Source organism: Aquarana catesbeiana, linkage group LG08 (assembly GCF_042186555.1).
Source record: "Aquarana catesbeiana isolate 2022-GZ linkage group LG08, ASM4218655v1, whole genome shotgun sequence".
NCBI classification, from domain to species: Eukaryota; Metazoa; Chordata; class Amphibia; order Anura; family Ranidae; genus Aquarana; species Aquarana catesbeiana.
In genome coordinates, this window is record NC_133331.1 from 48789042 (window position 1) to 48809461 (window position 20420).

Below are 20420 nucleotides of genomic sequence, written 5' to 3' on the forward strand. Positions count from 1 at the left end.
ACAAGACTTTACAATCATTGTTTTTCCTTCTTCCATTTATTAGCCATCTATAAAAACAAAAAGATCACAAAGGATGGGAAAAGGAACATTTTTCCAGAGACTGGTTTTCATCTTCTTCAGTCAGGCCATCTGCACAAAACATGTACCTGGAAAAAAAAAAAAAAAAAACATGCAACATGAACCAGAAATGTAGTTTGAAAGATGATACAAGATATATTTGTGTTTTGTAGTCAGAAAGGAATATTGAGCATAACCAAAAATCCAAGCTCAGGAGTGAGGACCAGGTCCTGCAGCAGGATTTCAGAGTCTAGGCCAGTGGGTCGCCAAACTTTCTACACAAAGGGCCAGTTTATGGTCCTTCAGTATTTAGGGCCTCCAAACCCCCCCAAACTGTGGCCAGTGGGAGTGGAGATTTTCCTGGCATTAGTGGGAGGAATAGTGCCCCATCATTGGTGCCAGTGGGAGGAATAGTGCCCCTTTGGTGTGAGTGGGCAAAATAGTTGCTTGCATCAGTGGGAGGATTGGTGCCCCAAGGGCCAGATAAAGGCAAACAAAGAGCCCCCAGGCCACAGTTTGGAGACCACTGGTCTAGGGTTACATCTATGGCACTTAGGTTATATGTAAAAAAGTGAAGTTGCTTTTTCGCTTCAGTGTATTTTGTTACTTCACTCCCCCCTTTTTTATTTTTTGCAGGCCAATTCAGCATCAAGTCAAAGTATTGATCCACAGGTCAGCAAAAGAAACTGTCTGCATTCCCTCCGGTTAAGGTAAAAATGAATACCATAGCCAAAGAAAGTCTTAGTGATGTTTAAGGCAAACCCTTGTGTTTTTAGAATGCCACTTTTAGAGCTATAAACCAATTACAAAGCTACATTTCTCAAAGGCCAGAAATAAATCCTGTGCTGATTTTTTAAAATGATTTACAGTCCCCCTTAGCTTCCAACTTCTTTATAGACCCATGTCAACAGCAAACTTATTTACAGAATGCTGTTGGCTTCCAGCAGTTAAGGGTAACCGTTTTAACACCTTTAGTTATACTTTAAAGTTTTGGAAAGAGTGGAGGAGGATTAGGAACCTTATCAGTTTTTATTGCTGTGTGCCCCCATTAGGGAGATGCACCCTTTAATTATCCTGTTTACCATTATCATTGAAAGAAAAGCCCAAATTTTAAAGTCGCCCCCCAGAAAAGTCACAGCCAAAATGAAAAGTTTTGCCTATAGTTCTACTTTAAGAACTTTACTTTACTTAATTACACCCAAATTTCTTTTGGATATCACTTCTGCCAATTTTCACAATCTATCTCAGATTGCGCCTAAGGCTTTAAGTATTTCAGTTTAACCACTTGACCTGCAGAAGACTTACCCCTGTCCATGACCAGGCCATTTTTTTGTGATACTTTAAATGGACAATTGCATGGTCATGCAACGCTGTATCAAAAAAACAAAAAACAAACAAAAAAATAAAAAAATAAAAAGTGCATTCAGAAAATATTCACAGCAGCTTCACTTTTTATACAATTTGTCATGTTACAGCCTTATTCCAAAATGGATTACATTAATTATTTTCCTCAAATCTACAAACAATACTCCATAATGACAATGTGAAAATTTTTTACTTTAAATTTGCGATGATTTCAAATGAAAAAAGTCCCATGCACACAAGTATTCACAGCCTTTGCCATGACTCAAAATGGAGCTCAGGTGCATTCTGTTTCCACTGATCATCCTTCAGGCCGGGTTCACACTGGTAAGACAAACACGCCAACATTGGGAGCACATGTCACATGACGTGTGAAAACCAATGTTTCCCTGGGAGCCATCTTAACTAGTCCGACACAAGTCGGTCCGACTTTGAAAATGCTCCCTGCACTACTTTGTTCCGACTTTGATCCTATTTCAGCCCATTGAATATCACTGAAGTCAGATCGCCGTCTTAACTGATCCGACTTTGGCATGCGACTTGTGCTCTGATGATCTTGAAGGGGAACTCCACGCCAAATATAAAAAAAAAAAAAAAAAAAAAGACACCCATGGGTTCCCCCTCCAAGAGCACACCAGGCCCTTCGGTCTGGTATGGATTTTAAAGGGGAACCCCCACGCTGAAAAAAAAAAATGGCATGGGGTGCCCCTCCCCCCCAAATCCACACCAGACCCTTATCTGAGCACACAGCCTGGCAGGTCAGGAAAGGGGGTGGGGACGAGCAAGCACCCCCCCTCCTAAACTGTACCAGGCCACATGCCTTCAACATGGGGGTGGGTGCTTTGAGGCAGGAGGGGCCCCACCCCAAAGCACCTTGTCCCCATGTTGATGAGGACAAGGGCCTCTTCCCGACAACCCTGGCTGTTTGTTGTCAGGGTCTGCGGGGGGTGGGGCTCACCAGAATCTGGAAGCGTCAAAAATAAAAACAAACACAATCACATGTTTTTAAAGTCGTTAGGCAGCTTCGTGGTCTCTTCCGACTTCCCTCTCCGGCTCTTCTGCCTCCTCCGCTGAAGTCTAGCCCTCTCCGGTTCTTCTCCCTCTGTCCGCTGTCTTCTGCTAGGTCTTCTCCGCTATCTTCTCTAACTCTTTTACCGGGTCTTCTCAGCTTTTCCCCCTGTTCTTCCGATGTTGACTCAGTCTTCCGCTCTAATGCTGGGTGCACCACTACTTATATTAGGCATGGGGCGGGGTCATTGGAGGCCTGCCCATGTTACCACCCCATCATGCCTGGGCAGTGACATCAGGCGCGGGGCCTCCAGATGACATCACCCGGCGACCCCGCCCCATGCCAATATAAGTAGTGGCACACCGCGCACCCAACATTAGAGCGGGAGAGAGCGTTGAGTCAACATTGGAAGAACAGAGGGAGAAGACAGCGGAGAAGAGAGCATTGAAGGTCTCAATGAGCACAGTGACCTCCATCATCCGTAAATGGAAGGTGGTTGGAACTACCAGGACTCCTCCTAGAGTGGGCCATCGGCCAAACTGAATGATCGGGGGAGAAGTGCCTTAGTCAGGGAGGTGACCAAGAACCCAATGGTCACTCAGAGCTCCAGCGTTTCTCTTTGGAGAGAGGAGAACCTTCCAGAAGAACCACCATCTCTGCAGCACTCCACCAATCAGGTTTGTATGGAAAAGTGGCCAGACAGAAGTCACTCCTCAGCAAAAGGCACATGACAGCCCACCTGGAGTTTGCCAAAAGGCACCCGAAAGACTCAGACAACGAAAAACAAAATTCTCTAGTCTGATGAAACAAAGATTGGACTCTTTGGTGTGAATGACAAGCGTCATGTCTGGAGGAAACCAGGCACTGCTCATAACCTGGCCAATACCATCCCTACAGTGAAGCATGGTGGTGACAGCATCATGCTGTGGGGAGGTTTTTCAGTTGTAGGAACTAGGAGGCTAGTCAGGATCAAGGGGGAAGAAAAATGCAGCAATCTACAGAGAGATAGCCTTGCTGAAAACCTGCTCCAGAGTGCTCTGGACCTCAGACTGGGGTGAAGGTTCATCTTCAAAAATAGGACAATGACCCCAAGCACACAGCCAAGATAAAAGGAGCGGCTAAGGGACAACTCTGAATGCCCTTGAGTGGCCCAGCCAGAGCCCAGACTTTAACCTGATTGCACATCTGAAAATGGCTGTACACCAACGCTCCCCATCCAATCTGATGGAGCTTGAGAGATCGTGCAAAGAATGGGAGAAATTGCCCAAATATAGGTGTGCCAAGGTTGTAGCATCATACTTAAAAAGACTTGAGGCTGTAATCGGTGCTTCAACAAAGTATTGAGCAAAGGCTGTGAATACTTATGTACATGGGATTTGTTTTTTTTATAAATTTGCAAAGATTTCAAAACAAACTTCTTTCAGGTTGTCATTATGGGGTATGGTTTGTAGCATTTGAGGAGAATAATGAATTTAATGCATTTTGGAAAAAAGGCTGTAACCTGCCAAAATGTTGAAAAAGTGAAGCGCTGTGAATACTTTTCAGATGCACTGTACCTCATTTTTTCCCCACAAATATAGCCCTCTTTTGGTGGCATTTGATCACCACTTATGCTATAAAACAAAAAATTTTGAAAACAGTTTTACTTACTGCTATAAAAAAATAAAATATATATCCATCATAAATTTAGGCCAATGTATTCTGCTACAAGTTTTTGGTAAAAAAAAAAAAATTCCAGTGAGCGTATATTGATTTGCTAACGCAAATGTTATAGCATTTACAAACTATGGGATAGGTTTTGGATTATTTATATACTGGTAATGACACTGTACTAATGACACTGGATGGCAAGGGCTTAAATATTTAGGGCAATCAGTGTTTGTGTACTGTACGTGCTGCTTTCACTAAGGGAAGTGATCAATTCTAGTTCCTACACAGAATCCATCCCTTTCTCTCCCCCCCCCCCCCCCCCAAGCAGATCCCCATTCTGTGTTTACTGAAGATCAGGTGGGTGCCAAGGTACATAGTTTCTGGCACCTGCAGATCAGCCTCTGCTGTTAAGATTCACAGCAGGAGTAACTCGCCAGTGGCACGCACCCCCTACAGGCAGAAATGCAGAATTGTGATCCTGTGCACAGCTGCCGCCCTGTAGCCGTGAAACGGCTATAGGGCGATCAGCAAGTGGTGAAAAGATGTAGTGAAAATTTTTTATATGGGATACATACATTGCCCCACTTGGTCCATATTGCACAACCACAACCGAGGCACCTAGTTTGGGATGAACGAAGTAGAGTGCCATCTTATGCCAAATGAATTCCACCTTCTGGACGGGATTGATGTCTAACCCCACATCAACAAAAGACGAGTAGGTTGAACCAGAACGAAGGAGTCCACTGCAAACAAAGGAAAGAGTTATTTGCCAGTCCTGTTAAAAAGGAAACTCGTTAATTTGAAGTTTGGGACTTGTATTTCCTGAAAACACAAAAAAAAAAAAAAAAAAAAAAAAAAAAAATTTTGTTTCATTGCATTCATAATGAAACTCGTTTTGCTTGACGAGATTCAAAATTTTTCCATTGGATTTAAAGTATTCGAATAAAAATTCAATCAAAAATATAGAATTGGTCTGAAGCTTGAATAGCAGGTTCTAGTCTATTCAAAATTAGAATTATGTAAGATGGCTAGATTTATATTCCAAGTAGGAATCCATTTATTTCACTTTTATACCTTACTGTATTTATAGTAATATGTACTTATTTTGTTATTTCAGATTCATTGAAATTTGCCATTGTGACCTGGAAATTTGGATACAGCCGAATCTCTGAAAAATGAAAAAAGGTTGAATTTTGCTCTGTAACTAAATTGAACATGTCTGCAAACCATGACTTAAAATTGCATCATCACGGAGTTTATCCATACTTTAAGCCATGCTAGGCCAAGGTCTGACAAATCTTTAATAAGCCTTACACCAGAAATAGATACATGAACAAGACAATCCTACCTATAAATTTCATACCGACTGGAACATACATCCTTTCCAAAGAGAGACACTGAAAGAGACCCCAAAACAAACTCTGACCCAGCAATTGTGATGGATACGTGGTACCTCCAGCCTAGAAGAAGAAATTCCCCAGTTAGACAAATGGCATTATGGAGGGTAAACCTTCCCCTCTACAGCACCCTGTAAAGGGACACTTCTAAAGGTTAGTTTTAGCCTTCAGTTAGAACAAGCATAAGGCTGGGTTCACACCATCACATCCATCTCACAGCAGGGTCTGGTGCATCCTGGTTCACCATTTCAAGTCCAATTTCAGCCTGAATTCGGACCTGAAACAGAAAAGACGCAGTGTTTTTGTGCAAAACGCACTGGACCTGCTACGGAGATATGTGAACCGGCTCCATAAAGAGCCAGTCAAAATCTGCTATTGCGAATTGGATGCAGGGAACCAGCATCCAATTTGAAATGGTGTTAACCCAGCCTAAAATCAGCCAGGTCCAAATTCACATATGCACAGTCCCGCTATTTTTTTCCAGCTTAAAAACAGAACTCTTAATACTGTTTTTTAATGCTTACTGCTAGCAGAAAGATTTGTTTTAAACCTTTAGATTTTCATTGCCTTCTGGTTTCTAGCCTAGGCCAATATATTACAAATCCCTAAATTCTTCTTGTGCATTTTTCTTTCATCTCTCAGCTGAGGGCTCTCAGCTAAGCACACCCTTCTGCCTGCATTCCTGAGCTAAGGGCAGATGGCGTCCGGGAAGTAAAATGCTACATGAACCACCTGCCCTTACTTAAGTGTCTGCAGCTAAAAAATGCTAAAGGGCATTTTTCATAGGGGATTTCTTAAAGGTGGGCCAAACAGTTCTCGTATATTACCTCAAGAACTCTAAACACTGCCCACCATAGAATTTAGTCTCCGGTTACCTGGGCCATTAGCCCTTGACCGCAGACAGTGGTTGTTTTAGGAAAAGAGAAATTACATAGTCTATGGCCAGCTTTACTTCTTGAAAGACAATGGCTGACTGAGTTAAGCAGAGGGAAGAAGCATGCAAGACCTCTATGTTTAGAGTTGGTTGCAGGCATCATTATGGGAAAAAAAAAAAAAAAAAAAAACAAAAAACAAAAAAAAAAAAAAACACCAACACCACACAATATTGGACTTCAGGAAATTAATTAGTTCATTAGTTCCTCTGGATCACGATATGGTCCTTGATTTCAATGGATGTTTAGAGTTGATGAACCAGAGCACCCTGGAATAATGGGCTTCCTGGAAGCCTAAGTTGATGGGCAAAAACTTGGAAAAGAACCAGTTACACTTACCGGTAACTGTGTTTCTGGGAAGTCTTACAGGACAGCAGGCCTACTTCCCACCCGTTCTAGCTAGGAAACATGTAATGTTTAGAGTGTGGTGGTGGTTGTTTTTCACTCTCGTGCACTGGTGTGGGTCAATACATTGACATTGGCCGGTTATTAAAAACGACCGTATCCTTGGCCCTCTATTGCCCAACAACCCTCGTGTCCTATTTAGGGGGGCCATGAGTTTGAGGCATACTCTGGCACCAAATGTTCCCGATCCACCTCAGCGCCCGACTTTCTTTGGTGATCTGAAGGGCTTCTCCCCCTGTAGAAGATGTAGGGTCTGTAGAGTAAATGCATTACGCCAAAGAAGGCTTACAGAATTTACATCAGTAGGCACAGGCGTCACTTACCCTATTAATTCTCTCATAACATGCACCTCCAAGTGTGTGGTGTACCTTCTTAGGTGCCCTTGTGGTTTGGAATATGTGGGGTGAACCACTAGGAAACAGTGTAAGGTTAGGGGAGCATATCACCAATATCAAACAAGGGTTCGATAAGCATAGTGTCTCTAGACACTATGACAAAGTGCATAATAGAGACCCTAGTGGCACTACCTTTATAGGGATAGAAAAGTATGTCCCACACTGGCGAGGCAGTAATGGGAAGCGAACCATATCCAGATCAGAAACCAACTGGATTTTTAGGCTTGGTTCCCATGCCCCCAATGGTTTAAATATAGAGTGGGACATCAACTGTTTTATCAACAACAGCTGATGTCTCTGGAATACATGAGGTTGTTGGTGAAGTTGATGTCCCACTCTGATACACCTTTTAACGATAACTATGTCTTGATTAATTAATACACTTCTAATGATAATAAATATTGAATATCAGGAATATGCCCCTTTGCGGTGAATGGAGCCTAAAAATCTCAAAAATTTCTATTGAATATCCTCTATAAACTATTTGTTTTTCCACCTTTCTCTGGTTTCAAATAGGGTTGGTTATTTTTATGTATTGTAATTTTAGAATTAATGTAAGGAGCAAGCTATGTCATTGAGTTCATAATAGGCACCAATAGGCTTCAGTGGCTCCCTTTTCCCCTACTATATCATACAAAATTTCCCCCTCTTTTGTCCTTTATTTTTATTTAATTGTTTGAATTAAGGCTGGCGTTAACTCTGGTGTAATATTTTAATATTCCACTAGATGGCACTAGAAGCGACGCCCTATGTTGCTGCCTTTATTCTATTTGGCTTGTTGCTTTGTTAGTTTTACAATTAATTTAGCCAATTAATTTAGCCTTATAATTTTATAAATGTCTACGGACATTATAATAATAACCATGATGTGTTAATTGTTATATTTTTTATTTACGCCACCTTTAATCTCACTATCCTTCACATAGCGGCCTGGATATATGCCGCTGGTGAGTTTTGGTGTAATATTTTAAAATGTCACTAGGTGGCATCGGTGGAATGTTCTTTTGCTGTTATCTTCATGGGGTGCAGTTTAATAGCTTGATGATCCTCCTTTTTAAATCGACTAATTGGTCTCCATGTTTATGGTAATTACCCCCTGCAATTAATTTCCCAGTACTTATCAAAATGAAGCACGGCCTCTTGTGAACCAATCATAGCGTCCTCCGTTTTGACGCTTGTGTACTTAATGCGCATGCGCCGGTGCGTACCCCGATGACGTCAGTTGTGACGAAACGGCCGTAGGGTCACAACATTGCACGCACCGCGCATGCGCGATTTTAAAATAAACGGCGGTAGTGTCGTTTTTTTAACGTTATATACCGCAATTTGCCAATAAAAGAAACCAAAAAAGTTATCTGCACCAGCGGAGCACCCTCTTGTCTTTTTTGGCATTATAAACCACATTTTTCTGCACTGGATCCATGGAAGATTTCAAGTTTGCCCCATGAGAGGACAGGATTTGTGAGAACATCTACAGTGGTTGTCGGCTGGTCGGCTATCTGACAAGGAGTCCTGACGCATTGGTCCATCGGTGTCCCCTGGAGTACCCCTGTGGCGGTTTCCCCATATCTGCTAAGCCTGTTTTGACCCCCCTGAATAAGGGCGGTCACAGGCTTTCTGGTAAGCCTTTTATTCATCTATTCGGTGGTGGGCAACATTGAACATTGAAGATGTATCCCTGAAATCTACATTGCATCAAACACACAGTTTTGGACTTTTATGTGTCTTCATAAGTTTTTATATACGGAATTTCTCACTCATTTTAGTTCATATGTTCACGTTCTAAGAAACACGTTATATAATCAACACATATGATTGTGTCACTATTTTGATATATTGTCTTTGAATAACCTTCTTCCCCATTTTATTAATTGGTTTATCAAATTTTTATTATTCACTTCACATGTCCAGCGCTGCACTCTCTACATTATATTTTGTATATATATATATATATATATATATATATATATATATATATATATATATATATATATATATATATATATATATATATATATATATATATATATATATATATATATATATATATATATATATATATATATATATATATATATATATATATTAATTATAGTGCATAGCAGCAGAAATTTCTCATTTTTTCACAATTTTTTATGCACCTAGCGCAATTTCTTTTCTTTTAACCACTACTGTCCGACAGTCCCTTCTCCCGCAGGTTCTGCCTTTCAAGAGCCAGGCCGTCAGCTTGAAGAAGCTGGGGTCTGGGTGGCGGACTGGACCCTGAAGGAGAAGGTCGTCCCGGACCGGGAGGTGAAGCGGTGGGGCTATGGACCAACCCTGCAGGGTTGGAAACCAGGCTCTCTTGGGCCACCAAGGGGCTATTGGAATCAACTTGCTTTCCGAGAGGAACAGTTTTTGAAGGACCCTAGGAAATTAGTCCCAGAGGGGGAAAGGCATAGGCCAGTCGGAAGTCCCAGACCTGTGCCAACGCGACTATCCCCTCTGAGCCTCTCTCTCGAGCAAGGGAAAAGAATCTCTTTACCCTTCTGCTCTTCCTGCGGGCAAAGAGATCTATCTCTGGAACGCCAAATTGCCAACTTACCAGGGAAAAGACCTCTGGATTCAGTTCCCATTCCCCCTGCAGAATCGGCTGCTGACTGAGGTAGTCTGCCTCTACATTTAATGTCCCCTTTATGTGGACTGTGGAGATGGAAGGAACCTGACTCTCCACCCAGGACAGGATCTCTGCAGATAGGGATAGGAGTGCTGTAGATCTGGTACCCCCCTGACGATTCAGGAACGCCACTGCTGTGGCATTGTCTGACAAGACCTGCAGCTCCTGGCCCCTGATCCTTCCCTCGAAAGCCTTTAGTGCTTCTCCTATGGCCAACAGCTCTCGAAAGTTGGAGGAGGCCCTTCTCTGTTCAGAATTCCAGGACCCCTGAGCTATTAGTTCCTCTAGGTGGGCTCCCCCCCCCCCCCCCCCAGGAACTTACATCTGTAGTTAAGCTGAGAGGCTGAAGTTGGCTCCAAAGGAGGCCCCCTTGAAGCCTCTGAGGAAGGAGCCACCAGTGAAGGGAGTTCTTTACTTCGACCGGAATGGCTATCTCTATGTCCAGAGAGTCTCTTCTTCTGTCCCAAGAGGATGGAAGGAAGTGCTGGAGGGGCCTGGATTGTAGCTGTGCCCAAGGAACTGCTGGGATAGCTGACGTCATTAGACCCAGAACTCTCATGATACCTCTGTAGGAGATGGTGCTTGCCTGTAACATCGACCTGACCGCTGATATGAGGCCCTCTGCCTTGCCCTGAGGTAGAATTAACTTTTGTTCTGAGGAGTCCACCAGGAACCCTAGATACAACTTTGTCTGAGCAGGAGTCAGTGAGGACTTTTCCCTGCTGACAATCCATCCCAGGTCTTCTAAGGTCTGCATTACTCTGGATAGATCCAGAAGTAGTTGATCCCGACTTAGACTGTAAATCAAAATGTCGTCCAGGTAGGGAATCAATGCCACTCCCTGGGAGGTGCAAAAAAGCCACCACCTGGGCCATGACCTTTGTGAAGACTCTCGGACTGGATGCCAGTCCAAAGGGGAGAGCTGTGAACTGCCAGTGTTGCACTCCCTCTGGAAAGGTGATCGTGAATCTCAGGAAGCTTTGATGGCCCTGAAAAATGGGGACATGAAGGTAGGCGTCTTTTAAATCTAAGGTCACCATAAACACATCTTTGAGGAGATGTCTCCTGAGAGAATAGACACTCTCCATGCGGAACTTCTTGTAACGAAGAAAAACATTGAGGTTCCTTAAATTTATAATAAGACAATACCTTCCTGAGGGTTTTGGTACCACAAACACGTGGGAATAAAACCCCTGACCCTGCTGGTCCAGTGGAACAGGTATTATAACCTCCTGACTGGCCAGTTCTCTTATATTCTGAAGGATTCCTATCACCTTGCAGGGATTCCTGGGAAGGTAGGTCAAGTGAAACTTGGGGGGTGGAGGGGAGAGAAACTCCAATCTGTAACCCTCTCTTATGATCCGAAGAACATAAGGACTTTGGGTGATCCTTCCCCACTGAGAGGCAAAGTGGGAAAGTCTGCCCCCTACCGGAAAGTCATTTGGGGGTCTTGTCAACTGACTTCTGGCTGGAAAAGAGAACACCAGTCTTTTGTTTGTCTTTTCCTGCGCCCCAACGTCTATTAGGGGAGACCTTTTTCTCAGAGAAGCGATTCTTTGCCTGGGGGCCACGAAAAAAACGCTTCCTCTCTCTCCTAGGTTTGGTAGGAAACTTCTTCCCCTTCTCGGTAGATCTGGCTAAAGCCTGATCTAGGCCAGCACCAAAAAGGAGCGTCCCCTCAAAAGGGAGACCACAAAGATGGGTCTTGGATGAGCTATCCCCATCCCAGGTCTTAACCCAGAGGGCTCGCCTTGCTGAATTTAGCAAGGCACCTGTCTTAGCGGTTGTACACACTGTCTCCACCGCAGCATCTGCTAAATATGCGACAGCATTCCCTATGACCTCCAGAGAATCCAGGACCTCCTTGGATTTGGAGGTTCGGGATACGTGGTCCATTTACAGACCCATGTGTCGGCATTCCTTGCGATGCAGGCAGAGGCCAATGCAGGGCTCATAGCCGCAGCGTTAGCTTCCCAGGCTCTGCGCAGAATGGTTTCAGCCCTGCGATCCATTTGATCCTTTAAGTTACCAGTATCTTCGAAAGAAAGATCCGACTGCTTAGAGACCTGTGCTAAGGAGGCGTCTAGTCTAGGAGTTTTGAAAAATCTTTCCTCATTCTCCTCAGAGAAGGGGCATCTACGCTTCCAAGTTTTATATTTTAGAAGCCTTCTTTCTGGTTCTTTCCATTCCCTTAAGATGACTTCCTTAAGGGCGGAATATACCGGAAGGACCCTGGCCTGAGGTTTAATCAAGCCTCTATACATCCTATCCTGAGCGGACACCTGTGCAGCAGGCTCCTGAATCTCTTCTGAGGCATAAATAGTTTTCAGAAGATCTTCCATGTCGTCAGCAGAAAATATATGTCTGTCTGCTAGACCTGGATTCCTCCCTCCCATCCTCCTCTTGGCTGTCCACCACCCCTTCATCAGAAACCTCCTGATTAGGAACTTCTGAATCACACTCTTCCTTGTGGGGGAGTGGGTACTTCAGTACATCCGCCCGATATCTCCTAGAGGAGGCAAAGCTCTCCTGGGAAGAGGCATCCTTACTGGAGTGAGCCTCTGAATCCCTAGGCTTAAGGGTGGCCTGAAAAGATTTTAAGGTGGACAGCATCTCAGTCTGCATGGTAAGGAATTCCTTCATCATCTGGGATGTCTCCTTCCCTGTCAACTTCTGTATACATTTAAAACAGAAGGGTTTTGGATGATCTGGGGGTAGCCTGTCATTACAGTTCCCACATCTTTTAGAATGGGTGGAGGATTTCACAGGACGGCTGGCAACCTCACGGACAATAGCATCGTCCCCTGAAAAACACACAGGCATACACTGAGAATCGGAGGAGAAGAGTTGGGGTACCCTCCTCCTCTAAACCTCAGAAGGCCAGTCAGACTCACCCCCTGTGGTCTCTTCCATGGCCGCAGACCCTGCAGGTCTCTCCTTCTCATGTTCCATGCTACTTCCGATCCCTGGTGCTGCATACAGGAACGCAGAGGAGACATGGGCGCCTGTTCCCTGTGGCTTTTTATATCCTCTGTATGCTGGCTGTATCGCACCACCGCCGCCATCTTGCCGAAGACCAGAAGTGATACTGGACAAAGGTCACTTCCTGCTGCAGCCTCCCACTCCCTCCTCTTGGAGGAGGAAGTGATGTCATGATCTCCAGACAAATGGCGCCGAGCGCTGGGCTCCACTCAGCAGAGGAGAAAAAGGGCTCTCCATGCAGGGATTCTTACAGTGCGACCCCCGAACGGACGTTCCGGTGGACGGGCGGACGAACAGCAGCCCTGGCCAGACCCCAGAACGGGTCCCAGGGTCTTGTAGCCATTGGAAGGAAAGCCACCAACTCCTGCCCTTGCGCGGCCACCGCACAGGTAAGGAAGGGGAACAGGAAATTTGGCCCCTGAAGTTCTGGGTACGCCACCACACCCAGGGTTCTTCAGCACTCGGGGGGGGGCTCTTCCATGGGAGAAGCACAGTCACCATTTCAGGTCCTGCTCCCTCCCCCTCGAGAAATGGATTTGGGAAAAAAACCCCAGGAAGGATGATGAACATCCAGCCGGACCCAGCGGCTCCCCAGGCATTTGGTCCGGCTCCCAGGGGGAGACCATCAGCCTCAGGCCTTTAGGTCAACAGAAAAATAACGGTTTCGCTGTGGGGAAACACAATCAAAACCTGAGGAGCATCGGGAGGGGCGGGGGCCTTTAACCTCTTGATTGATTGTGTTTCCTGTCAGGTGGACCAGTCATCTCTCAGGGTGCCGTCCTGGAAGACGACTTGAGAAAAAATGTAATTACTTCAGATGAGTCTTAAGGTGGGAGGACAAGTACCCAAGCACCATCACATTAAACCACATAAAGATGGCATGTTCTTATCGGCAATAAAAGACAAAAAAAAAAAAAAAAAGGAAAAAAAAAACCAAACAGTCAGGAAACTGCATACGTAGAAAGTTATTGGTGTCTCCAGTGACAAGGTAGAAGGTCTTTCTGGTAGTTGGGTCTTGGGTATAGCCATCAGCATAATAACCCATGATGGCACAGCTTTTGTTGCTGCAGGGGAACCCAGCACCCTGTAAAAAGGAAGAGGTTACAAATATGATTATAAGTTTAATATGCACCCATCCTTCAGGCAAAAACAAGCCATTTTCATTAACTTTGTCAAGTGATAGATTGCATGATATCACAATTGTGTGTCTTTTGACAATCTTTAAAGCGTCACTAAACCCCACACAAATTGTCCATTACATGCTGTTCATATTAATCAATGAAATTTGTTTTCTGTAAAACAAAAGCCACCTGGTGGATCCTGCTGCGCTCCACATGGACCCAATTCAGATAGGGATTTTGCAGAGCATTGTTAGCAACTCTGCACATGCTCAGTTTTAAGCAAATGTTTGATGCTCACTAACCAGCTAAACAATGGTGGTGGGATAATACATCTTGATTAATGGAGGCTTCGCCTCCGTTTTATTTAGAAATGTGCAAATGAAGTGATGCTGCCCTGTTGATACTCCGGTGCAATAAATATGTGATCCATTACATGAATGCAGGATGTGTGGTTTATATATGGGGGGGGGAAACCCACACACGTGGGTAGGACTTTAAAGTGACCAAAAATAGTAATCATTTAAAAATAGAAGTTTTACAAAAATTGTATATTAAAAAAAAAAAAAAAAAGTTATCAAAGACAAAAAAGATTACATACGCATTTGTATACATATCGTAAGCCATACAGACACATGTAGGCTTATTGGATGAACCCGGGTTCATCCAATAAGCCTACATGCGTCTGTATACATATCGTAATCCATACAAATGCGTATGTACTCCTTTGTCTTTGATAATTTTCTTTTATTGAATATACAATTTTTGTAATAAACTATTTTATATCATATAATTACTATTTTTGGTCACTTTAAAAGTCCTACTCACTAAGGGTATTTTGTGTTTTTTCCTACAATTTCACGATATGGTGACCTCAAACATTTGATCCTGCAGGTCTTGGAATCTTTCCATATATGTACACAAACACCATTTCAATGACTAATATACACAAACCATAAAGATAGTTCTTGCAGTAAGAGGGACCAGAAGTGACGCAAGCAGATGCATTTGTCCAGTCCTCGTTTTATGCATGAAAAAGTTTTAGTGCAAGTGCGGTAATCTTAGCTCAAAAAAAAAAAAAAAAAAGTGCTTTATATAATCTCACACTATGGGAGGATAAGATAGATACGATATAGACACCACACATCCTGCATTCATGTAGTATCACATTTATTGCACAGGAGTATCAACAGGGCGGCATCACTTCATTTGCACATTACATTTGTATACATCATAGGTGTGGGAACACTGTCGGTGCTTGCAGCAGTTAATTTAGTTTGTCACTCATTAAACTTTACTTTATGACAGCATGGGGAGTGTAGACCCATCTTTTTAGCTCACCTGCCTGTTATTCTAGGACAGGCTGGAGGGACGTTACACAGCTTGCCACTGACAGAACACACCATGTTCTTGGGGGGGGGTGTGAGTTGATTTTATATCTTTGTATGACAATTTAAAAACAGTTTAGTGAAGATTGGAATCTATAGTAAAAACAAAGGCTTTTTTAAAAATTTTAAATCACTTCAATACTGGGCACTTTCATCCCCTTCCTGCCCAGGCCAATTTTCAGATTTCAGTACTGTCACAACGCTGTACCCAAATTAAAAGTTTATCATTTTCTTCCCACAAATAAAGCTCTTTTGGTATTTAATCACAGCTGGGTTTACTTTTTTTTCTCCTTCGCTGAGGCACTTCTGGGCATTGATTGGTACGGATTGGCATCACAGATAGTCAGTGCCCTGCTTATCAATGGAGCCCTATCAGTGCCCTGATTACTTGTACACTCTGCTGCGAGATGCCACTTTTCTCTTCTTAATTTTACATGGTCTATTTTTTTGATCACTTTTATTCCACTTACAAAAAATAAAATATAGGCCCTTTAAGGCTGCTAGGTGGAAGGGATGTCAGATGTCACTCCAGTCCTCCAAGAGGTGAGTGGGGGCACCTCTCCCGCTGCTTATAAAAGTGATCCCATGGCAAGTCCACTGCCAGGACTACTTTTACCAGGCAGCTAGCTGTTGCCATAACAGTATAGAATGTCAAAGTAATGACTATATATCTATATACAGTGGGGTCCGGACAGGGCTTTTTTTCCCCAGCTTGGAGAATAGGTGCAGGAACTCCCCCCGTCTGAGTCACCCCTTGTCCCTGCCCCCTACCCACCGTCCCTTGATTCCACCCCCTACCCACCTACCAGTACTGCCCCTTTTAGAGAATACAGAACCAAGTATCGTTTTGTGGTGCTAAATCATTTGTATAAAACAGGTTGATAAAAAGAAAAAAGCAGTAAAATTAGATCCCTTGCAGTCAGCAACAATAGAATCCCAGCAATAGGTCCCCACACAACAATAGACTCCCCCAGCAACAATGGACTCCACCCCAACAATAGATTCCCTGCAGCAACAGTGAACTACCCACAACCAGATATCACACCCAGTAACAAAATATCCACCCAAGCAACATTAGACCCCCCAGCAGCAACAACAGATCTCCCAGCAGCCAGCTTCAATAGATCCTCCAGTAGCCAGTAAAAATAGACCTCTCCCTCAACAGTAGATCCCCTCCAGCAACATAAGACCCCCCCCCCCCCCAGCAACAATAGACCCTCACACAAAATCAGATCCCCAACAGTGACAATAGATCCCCCAGCAGCCAACATCAATAGACCCTCCAGCACACACCACACCCCATGCTATTACATACATTCAGTGCTGGAGGTGCCGGAACTGCATTCCCCCGCTGAAAAAAAAAAAAGCCCTGGGACCGAAAGAGGTAAACAGAGGAGCCGCCATGCAGTTCGCCCCTGCACATTTTTAAAGATGCCGCATTGTATTACATCAGGCAAAGTTCAACTTTTAGAGCTTTGACTGTCAGCCAATTGCTCATGTCCAATTTGGGAGTCATGTTGAGTGGGTGTTTTTACCTACGCTCTTACCTGTTGGAAGGCACTGTATGATGGTGCTGGGTAGCTGATAAAGCCATAAGGTCGCAAAATGCTTTCCTTAAAGAACTGGTGACTTCTCCGATGGTTACAAGTAACCTTGTCATCCAATTCTGGAAATAAAACAAATCCAGCCATCAGAATGCTAGCAATCTGCTGAGGTACAGACAATTTTGGAAGAGGCTCTGAATTACCATCAAACATGTCATCAAGGTTGCTGAATGAGAAAGAAAGTTCATCACAGCCTGGCATGCTCTGCCCTCCATTGGGATAAAAGTCCAGATGACCAACAGGCTGAGTCATGCCGAACCCTGGAAAAAAAAAAAAAAAAAAAAAAAAAAAAGTTAGTTAGTATTAGAAGATTTTAGTGTAGAATTTGAAGTCAATAGTTAATTAGTATATGCACAAGATTCACAAAATGTCTAGCTAGGAAGGACATCTTCCTTCATGACCCACTTTATAGAAGTCTAAGTTTTGGGAGGTCACAATCCTAAAAAAAAAACAAAAACAAAAAACAAACACACAACACTGCTGAATTTCCAAGATGGGACTTTCTAGAGCAGTAGTTCTCAACCTTCGAGTGCCGTGACCCCTTGATAAAATTTCCCAAGTTGTGGGGACCCCTAACAGTAAAATTATTTTCGTATCCTGGGTTGTCAGCACCCAAGGCAAGACAAGTCATTTGCGCCCTTAACCCATGGACATTTAGCCCTCCCTGAGTCCTTTCCACTCGTACAGTATTAAAAACCCTTATGGTACATTTTAGGATGTACCACTCTTTGTTCTCCTTTCTTTCCCCTTTTATCTCTCTATCCTAATTTCTTGTTTTTTTCCCCCAGCCCGATCTCTAGCCGTCTTTCTTGTTCTCTTATTCTTTCTTCCCTTTTTCATTTGTTCCTCCCCCTCTCTTACTTCTTGGTGGTGGTGGTGGGGGGGGGGGGGGGGGGGGGGGGAGAATGGCAGTGCAGGTGGGGAGTTGGGATGAGTGGCAGTGTGGGTGGGGTGTGGGATCAGTGGCAGTGCTGGGGGGGGGTTAGGTGCTCTTGATCAAGGTCATTTGCTGATCTGAAAACTATAGTGGGGACTTTTAATAGCAACTCACAGGTAATGTTACTCACTGTGCCTCCAGCTCTGTGGTGTCTCGCAGCAGTGACACCAATGCCGAAATCAGGAGATGGGGTCTCCTCCAGCCCCTCCCACTTCACATTTCTCATCAGTCAGCTGACCTCTAGTCTCTGCCCCCCACCCATCTCGTGAACTGAATGGGCGGCTGCAAAGAGTCTGAGTGGGTGGCTGCAGGCTCCAGGAACAGCCCTGCTGGGTGGCCACGAAAAGGCTGGGAGAGCGGTGCAGGCTTCAGGAACAGCCCAGGATTCGGTGACCCCTGCCAAATTGTCATTCGACCCCCGACGGGGTCCCGACCCCCAGGTTGAGAACCACTGTTCTAGAGCATGTAAAAAAGGCATAGATCAAAAACAGAATGTACACATTTCCCAAATAGATGGAATGAAACAGCTTTTAGCACTATAAAAACAGAAATCTTCTGTCCCTGTCACAAGATGGGACAAATGTTGAATTTTAGCATCAATTTGGGAAGGAGGAGGACAGACTGAAAACAGATGAACAGCAATTTACAGTACCAAAATGCAGCAAAGACCAGCCATTAGTGTGGATCACATCAACAAAGACCGCATCTGTGGGGTTGAGTCGGACTTCAGGTGGTGTATCTTGGAAATACGGCCCAGCTGGATCCAGACCTACAATATAATCAGAGTAGACTTGTGAAACTCATGAGAGAAAAAAAAAAAAAAATCTGAAAGATTGTAAATATGAGCAATCCATACAGTTTGATAGGCTTGACCTAACTAGATGTCTGAAAAAAAAAAAAAAAAAAAAAAAACCCCAACCAACAAAACACCACACCTTGAAATTTTCTGCTGCATTGGCAACACTAGCTCAATGATTGGTGTGAGAAAGCAAGTGAACAATACTCAAATACTGGCCAAGCACCAGCACATAAATACAGTTCCCTATGGAGACACTGGGCTAGTGTCTGGTACCGATCTAAAAACGCCATCATTCATTAATAGTGTCTCAGTCACCACCTCATCTCACACTTTCAGTAACCTTGACACAGGATTAAAACTGAAGGATTCATATTGTAATATGTAGGACAGTAGTTCAGTGGGGTTGAGGTCAGGGCTCTGTGTGCAGGCCACTTGGGGTCTTCAACAAAAGTTGTCAAAACACATCCTATTTAGCTGGCTTTACACAGCGACAGTCATACCAGAACAGAAAAGGGCCTTTCCCAAACTATTACTCCATGGCTGGATCTGCACAATTGACAAATAAATCTTTGTATGTTTTTAATAATCCAGAAAAAAAAAAAAAAAAAAGCCGAAGTAAAAACTATGCATCCCAAAAGGGTTAAAAAACACAGAGGGTAGATGGGTAGGAGTACATATGGCAGGTGGTCTGGTAGTCCCAGGAATATCCAAAGATGTAACTATGGCAACATTTTCTGGAGTTACCAGCAGAGGGAAGCCACAGCTCTCAGGATACTGGGGAGACAGCTAAGCTGTCTGAAACAGCGTGAAAACCGAATCCCTGAAGTGACGTCAGTGGGAAGGGACCAGCAATCAGCATGGACTGCAAGCCGGAAGTGATGTCATCAACATGCAATGCGTTCCGGAACTGCCAATTGGTTCCTTCACGCAATGACGAGGTTACTGGAATCAGGGCTTCTTATGGACTATGGTCGGACATCAGCAAGGACCACTAAGCTTATACAAGCCTATAAAAAGTGACATGATGAATATAAAAACAGGAAAAAAAAAATAAAAACAAAGACCTGACATACAGGGCCAACTGATGCAAAAACAGCAAGAGTGATGCACATGCAAATAGCCAATAGTACTGCATGCAGATGGAACATAGCAGCTAGATGGCACATCACCAAAAAAAAAAAAAAAATGGTGGCTATGCATTGGTGGATCTATGGTATTATATCATATGTAAATGTAGCGCTGGTAGATCTGCAATCTACTGCATGTTAGGTAAATTTAGTAATTTGTTTGTTAGGAAGGTTAAGTTTGCCTTGTTCCAGCTTGGCTGACGTTGTTCGTGTTTCCATGCTGACCGGTGGGTGTCGCTGTTATCACTGGTTAGTGTTGGAAAGGCAACGCGTTGAAGTGTACGGATGCTCTTCTGTCCCGGAGACAACTTGGTGGAGGTGGTCCTCCGAGTTGCATTCTGGGCGAGGGTATTTATGGGACAGACGCCATTTTTTGGGGTTCGTTTTTCAGCCACCTGCTGGCCCTCCTGGCCGACAGGTATGCAGTAAGGAGCTACCTCGTGGTCCTCCGTTCCGAAGGCCCCACGATACTACGGCGCAGGGGTGGGTCCAGAGGCTTGTCTGGGCCTACCACCGAGGAATGGTCCTGTGTGACGGAGCTGGACAACCGAGGATATCCCAGGGGAGGACCCGTCTTGGAGGGATCACACGGCATGCTGGTC

At 44.1% G+C, this 20420-nt stretch overlaps 1 protein-coding gene across 1 annotated transcript in view; it reads right to left on the reverse strand.

Annotated features, from left to right (window-relative positions):
• Positions 1 to 64: 64 nt before the first annotated feature.
• The window catches only part of LOC141106661 (pancreatic lipase-related protein 2-like), a 23609-nt gene continuing 3253 nt past the window's right edge, over positions 65 to 20420 (reverse strand). Inside the window, exons 2-8 of the mRNA XM_073597603.1 lie at positions 18545 to 18661; positions 17099 to 17215; positions 16899 to 17017; positions 13803 to 13929; positions 5427 to 5538; positions 4654 to 4821; positions 65 to 146 (exon numbers count right to left, since the gene is read on the reverse strand). Coding sequence (XP_073453704.1) covers positions 65 to 146; positions 4654 to 4821; positions 5427 to 5538; positions 13803 to 13929; positions 16899 to 17017; positions 17099 to 17215; positions 18545 to 18661 — 842 coding nt within the window. The remainder of the gene's footprint in view (positions 147 to 4653; positions 4822 to 5426; positions 5539 to 13802; positions 13930 to 16898; positions 17018 to 17098; positions 17216 to 18544; positions 18662 to 20420) is intronic.